This window comes from Echinops telfairi, unplaced genomic scaffold (genome assembly GCF_000313985.2).
Source record: "Echinops telfairi isolate 266 unplaced genomic scaffold, ASM31398v2 ScPeMD7_443;HRSCAF=831, whole genome shotgun sequence".
NCBI classification, from domain to species: Eukaryota; Metazoa; Chordata; class Mammalia; order Afrosoricida; family Tenrecidae; genus Echinops; species Echinops telfairi.
The window spans coordinates 3929619-3936325 of NW_022104341.1; the positions used below are offsets into that span (position 1 = coordinate 3929619).

The 6707-nt window shown below is 53.0% G+C and overlaps 1 protein-coding gene across 2 annotated transcripts in view; it reads left to right on the forward strand.

Annotated features, from left to right (window-relative positions):
• Positions 1 to 6707, forward strand: part of KCND3 (potassium voltage-gated channel subfamily D member 3) — a 275738-nt gene that overhangs the window by 261629 nt on the left and 7402 nt on the right. For both annotated transcript variants that reach the window (XM_004699180.2, XM_004699181.2), the window contains exon 3: positions 179 to 341. In XM_004699180.2, coding sequence (XP_004699237.1) covers positions 179 to 341 — 163 coding nt within the window. The remainder of the gene's footprint in view (positions 1 to 178; positions 342 to 6707) is intronic.

Below are 6707 nucleotides of genomic sequence, written 5' to 3' on the forward strand. Positions count from 1 at the left end.
TGAACCTGAGGCCTCCTCTGTGTTGTTCACTACCAGGTCATGCTGCAGCACCTCACGCACACCGCAGGCACGCCACACGACTAACTGAGTGAGCGGATAAGTGAATGGCTGGCCGCAAAGCTGGCTTGCTGCACACGCTGTTAGTCAGTCTCCCTCTCCCTCTCTCTCTCTCTCTCAGATACGGAGACATGGTGCCCAAGACGATCGCCGGGAAGATCTTCGGCTCCATCTGCTCCTTGAGCGGCGTCCTGGTCATCGCCCTGCCGGTTCCTGTGATTGTTTCCAACTTCAGCCGGATTTACCACCAGAACCAGAGGGCAGACAAGCGCAGGGCACAGAAGGTAACACTCGCTCGGACAGCCCCAGGGGTGGAGCATTATGAGCCCCAGAGAGCAGCAACACAGAGGGACCTGGACCTCCGTGCCTGGAGAACGTCCATCGGCCAGGGCTGGAGTCACTGAGAGTCTGCGCTCAGGTAGCCTCTGGCTTTGGAAAGGAAAGCAGTTTCATGCCACTGCCTGCCCAGAGTCCGGCATTCCAGCCCCAGCCAGCTGGCCACACGCCCTGACGTCACCACGGTGCGTTGTCTCCTCTTGGGTATTCGGTGGGTTCCCCTCCGCCGTCTCAGCCATAGCCAGTCAGCTTCTTGGCCTCCTCCCTCTCCCAGCCAAGAGCTTGCTGGGGGAACAGAATCTCCTTTTCATATCCCACAGTAGCCTATACAAAGCCAGGCAACAAAAATAAACGTGCTGGGGGGAAAACAGAACACTATGCAAAGAAAACGCCCCGAGGCCACCGAGCTCAGGCTTGCACGACCTGGAGGTGGTCATTGGGTTGGGCACTTTGGCGCTGCGAGTGCTGACGGGAGAGCAGCCGTCCAGCCTGAGGAAAGGGCTCCGTGATGTCCAGGAGGCGCTGGGGGACGACGTCTGCAGGGCGGAGAAAGCAGCCTCCCTGACTAGCCCTCAGCCCCTCCAGCTTCCCTCCCTCCACCGCACACGGAAGGCTCCTGGGTCGGGAAGGCTCTGTAAGAATGACAAAGCCTTGCCACCGAGCCGATCCTGGCTCACGGCGACCCCGTGTGTGGCAGGGGAGCTGCTGCGGAGGGTCCTCTTGACGCTAGTTTTGCAGAAGTGGACCACCAGGCCTTTCTTGCGTGGTGCCGCTGGGTGGCCGCAGACCACCGACCTGTAGTCATCAATCGCAAACCGTGGACACCATTCGGGGACAGTGAATTTCATGAGGGGTCCAGGTAGGCAGGCTGGAATGACAGGTGGATCTCACAAGCAGCATCTTACCCAAGGGGCCCCTCCATCCCTCCATCCCAGTCGGCAGAGGGCCGGGTCAGCGCCTGCCGGGGCACAGTGGGCAGAAGGAACTTCCTGGAAATGTTGGCTGAGGGAGTCCTTGGATTCCGACTCCTTATTTTATTCATTCATTCTTCAGTCCACAAACGCTTCTTGAGCGCCTGCTCCGTGCCAGGCTCCAAGCATTGCAGGTATATTGCCCATGACCTGCCAATGACCTTCCCCTAGCAGCGGTAACTCCCACCTAGCAGGACTTGCTCAGTGTGTTAAAGGAATCTGGAATTTCACAATGGGTCTGTGTGTGCTGACTGCAGCCTAGAAATTAGCTCCAAAATGCCACCGCCACCACTTCCTACTCCTCTTCCTTCTCCTCCTCCTCCTCCTCCACCCCCTCCCTCGCCGAGTCAATTCTGACTCATAGCGACCCTGTAAGACAGGACAGAACTGGCCCTGTGGGTTTCCAAGACAGTAACACTTTATAGGAGCAGAAAGACTCATCTTTCTCCCATAGCATGGCTGGTGGATTCGAACTGCTGACCTTGCTGCTAGCAGCCCAACTTGTAACCCACGATGCCATCAGGGATCCTCAGCTCCAAAGCGTTGGGGCAGAGAATTCCAGTCCATCCCAGCAGACCCCATTCTGTGCACCTTTGTGGTCACTTCTTGTGTGCCCTGTGGTCTCCCTCTGCCGATGCCCAGACTTGGTTTGACTTCTCCCGGCTTTGCTCCATGCTGTTCCTTCCCTTCCTACCTCTTTTCCCAAGGTCAAGGTGTCCCCAGCCCCACCCGCTGCCTGCCATCCCAGAAATAGAAGTCTTATCTCTTTCCCTGCTCAAGTCAGCTGGCAACTTTGAACAATATCTAAATTCATTATCCTCTCCTAAATAAAGGGACAGAGACAAGCCGGGGCTTCTTTTTGAAGCCAGGCGTCTGACGCTCCGAAAACCCGGGGATTCTAAAGCCGCCACACCCTGAGTGGCGAGGACTGAGCAGGTAAGGTTTAAAGGCTTCCTCAGCCTCATGGCCTCTCAGGTGACAAGCCCACTTGCTCTGGGCCCTAGGGAGCTTCCCAGCCACCTTCCCCTCCATGCCCACACCTTCACCCACTTCCCAGGGCATCTCACCTGCTGGCTTTTTGCCACTGCAAAGAATACCCCCACGGACATTTCCCTCCGGGTTTTACAAAGCTCGTCCTGAGTGATTAACACCCAGAAAGCATAAGCTGTGGCTTATAACTTCCTGTAGCAGCTGAAGATGCGTGCCCCTCCCTCCTGGCTCCCTCCTCCCTCGCCCTCTCCCTTTGAAATCAGAGTCAGTATTTACAGTGTTTCCACCCAGCCTGGAGATGTTGCTCAGCACTGTCTCTTTCACCTTGGGCTTCCTTTGAGGGGAAGAAAAGGGCGCTGCCTGCTGCCAGCACCAAGCTTCTCAGAGTTAAGGCAGACGGGTCCAGAGGGCTGGGAGAGCCGTGGAGATGGGAGAGTTCTCAGCCCAGGCCGGGCATGGGGGAGATGTAACAGTCACCAGGGCACCCTCCCGGCCACTAGGCGTCAGCATGAAGGGGAGGCTCAAGAAGATGGTGTTGTCTTCCTCCCTCCATCCTGACTCGTTTGCTCTGGATTGTTCTGAGAATAATGCCACTTATTTATAGTGACTACGTTCTCTGAGCCAGAGAGTGGACGTCACAGTGGTGGGGCAGCCCCTTTGCCTGAATCTGCTGCCTGCCCATAACCTTTCAGTGTATGTGTGATCATGTGTGATACAACACAGTCACTAACTGCACTCACCATGCAGAGCAAAGAAGTCCTGATGGTACAGTGGTTACACGTTGGGCTACTAACCGAAAGGTCAGCAGTTTGAAACCACCAGCCCCTCCACAGGCGACAGACAAGCTCTCTACTCCCACAAAGGGTTACAGACTGCACAGGGCCAGTTCTGCCCTGCCCTGTAGGGTCGCTGCGAGCTAGCGTCGTGGACTCAGCAGCAGTGAGGATGAGGTGCACACACACACCCCACCCCACCCCCACCCCCGCCTCTAACCCAACAAGTTCTTCATCACCTGGGTCAGTCTGGGGAGACTAGAGAAACAAGTCACGGCGACCCTCATCTGTCTGTAAGGGAGAGGTTTATGTACAAGAGCAGTTGAACATTGAGAAAACAGCCCAGCTCAGTCCAAGGCCAGAAGTCTGATACTAGCCCATATGTCCGATACCAAGCTATAAAGCCCTCTTCAGACTCACGAAACACATGCAATGAAGCCAAATGCAGGACAAGCACAAACCAGTGGGTAGAAAGTCTTTGGATCCAGTGGTGGTGTAAGCGTCTCAGCGCTGGCAGGAGTCTCTCTGTGGCTTCTCTGGCTTCAGCAGTCTGGTTGCATCAGGGTAGGTCTGTGTGGCTTCTCCAGCTCCGGGCACTAGGTAGTTCCATGTCTTGTCAGCTGTAATGTCTCCCAGGGAGTGGCAGAGAGAGAGAAATGTCTCGCCCGCCTCTGAGGGGGAAGTATTGGATTTCCCAGAATTCTCAGGAGAAGGCCATGCCCACACAGAGGCCTCATTGGCTATGATCTGATTGACAAGCTAGACTCCGCCCCTACACTCTTAATCCTCAAATTGACAAATGATTATATATCTACCACATCATTCAAACAGAAACTCCGTGGCCCCTTTCAGCCATCGCGTCCCGCTTCCTCCACAGGAGTTGTGCACTCTCCGAGCGCCCAGTGACCACGCTTATCCTGTCTCTCTGGACACTCCCTAGCCTCGACATTTCATACAGCTGGGAGAGCACAGTATTTGTGCAGAATGCTTTCCAGGTTCACCCATGCCATAGCAGATCTCAGCTCTCCGCTCCTCATTGTGGCTGAATACCGTTCCCATATTTTATTTCGTAATGGGGATTTGGATGGAGACCATTGTCGTCACTTGTGACTGTAAACACACACACACAGAGATCATGGTACACTTTGTCCAGTTGCCCATTGGTAACATTTTATTTAAAAACAAACAAAGTCACGACTGCAGAGTCAATGCTGACAAGACTAACTCTTTATGGAAGCAGGAAGCCAGCCTGGCCTTTCTCCCCATTTTTTAGGAGTGTGGTACAATGTCACAACTAGGATGCTGACCCTGATGCAGTCTGCCGTGTGTGTGTGTGTGTGTGTGTGTGTGTGTGTGTGTGTGTGACATTCTGTGCCGTCTCACCACATGTGCAGGTGCACACAGCCACCACCACGGTCAAGGTACTGAACAGCCCCTTCACAGCCATCACCCTTTGATAACCCCGTACCACCCTGCTCCATCTCGAACCCCTGGGCCCCTTTATCTGTCTTCCATTTACAAAATGTTTTCACGTCAACAATTCTATGTAAGTGGAATCCCATGGAACCTCAGGAGACTGGCTCTTTTTCACTCAGCAGAATTCCTGGAGATTCATCCAGTTGTAGAGTGCATCCGTAGCTAGTTTCTGTTGATGGCCGAGTAGGGGGCATCCCGTAGAATAGAGAGATACATTGTGAATAAGGAGGGGAGTGCGGACTAGGGACCGAAAGCCCATCTGTAGGCAACTGGACACCTCCTTACAGAAGGGTCTCGGGGAGGAGACGAGCCAGTCAGGGTGCAGTGTAGCAAAGATGAAACATACAACTTTCCTCTAGTTTCTAAATGCTTGCTCCTCCCACTATCATGATCCTAATTCTACCTTGCAAATCCGACTAGACCAGAGGATGTACACTGGTACAGATAGGAACTGAAAACACAGGAAATCCAGGACAGATGGTCCCTTCAGGACCAGTGGTGAGAGTAGCCATACTGGGAGAGTGGGTTGGAAAGGGGGAACCGATTACAAGGATCTACATATAACCTCCTCCCTGGGGGATGGACAACAGAAAAGTGGGTGAAGGGAGATGTTGGGCAGTATAAGACATGACAAAATAATTTATAAATTATCAGGGGTTCATGGGGGATGGACAACAGAAAAGTGGGTGAAGGGAGACATCAGAAAGTGCAAGATATGACAAAATGATAATTTATAAATGATCAAGGGCTCACAAGGGAGGGGGAGCAGGAAGTGAGGTGGGGAACGAGGAGCTGATGCCAGGTGCTTAAGTGGAGAGCAAATGTTGAAAATGATGATGGCAACGAAGGTACAAATGTGCTTGACATGATGTATGTATGACTGGATTGTGATAAGAACTGCACGAGCCCCCAATACAATGATTTTTGAAAAAAAACAATAGAGCAATACACCGCAGTTGGCCCGTTGACCTGTTGCAGGACCTGTGGGATGGTCTGAGCCACGGTTTTGACTGTCAGGCTGCGATAAGCACGCGTGCATGAGTTTGTGTGTGAGCACTGGCCTCCGGTTCTCTGTACGAACGTGTGCTTGCCTGCGTTCTCTTGGGGCCCTCCACTGCTCCCTCTTCCTCCTTACTTTGCCTCTCCCAGAAAGACAGTGGCCCACCAGTGCTCATTGTGAAGGGCCACTCAGGACTGTGGAACTGTGGCCTCACATGCTGCCTGCACCTGGAGCTGGAGCCTCCTTCCAGGTCTTTGCGCCCCTGCAGTCTCCACACCTGCTGAAAATGCAGCCTCCTGGGCTTCACTGAGGTTTCAAGATATTTTCCCAACCAGAGTTGAATTCTGGGCAGGAGAACGAGGATGTTCTGGAAGTAGCGCCGGATGGAAAGCTGGAAGACAAGGTCTTGCTAGGATGCCTTCCCCTTCCTTAAATCACTTCCCTCAAGTCTTCCACGTTCTTGCCTTTAAAATAGTCTGGCTGATCCTGAAGCTCTCTTTTGACTCTGACGTTGTACTTACAGCCATGGAAGAAAGTAACTTTGGCCAGTCCACACAAGGATTGAGCCCATGACAGATAGCTGCCATCACGTTGATACCAACTAATGGTCTAACTGTTAGACTCTCACAGAACAAAATCATCCCCAGTCCAGGATTAGCCTCACCATTGCTGGCATGGTCCACTCCACTGTTGCAGCAATTGTGCCAGTCCATCTCACCAAGGATCTCTCTCACCCCCCTGGGCCCTCTCCTTTACCAAACATGGTGCCTTCTTCCAATAGTTGAGCCTTCCTGATGACATGGCCAAAGCACGTGAGGTGCCCAATGTTCTGTTGTGATCCGTCTGGTTTCCCTGGCTGGCTTTCAGAAGTAGACCACTGGGCCCTCCTAGTCTGGAAGCTCCCGTGAACCCTGTGCACCCTGGCTGTGTTAGCCTGGGTGGACTAGACAAACAAATCCATGGACACACAGGTGTGTATAAGAGATTTATATACAAGAGCAATTGAACATTGAGAAAACATCCCAGCCCAGTCCAGATCAAGTCCATAAGTCCGATATTAGCCCATATGTCCGATACCAATCTATAAAGTCCTCTTCAGACTCA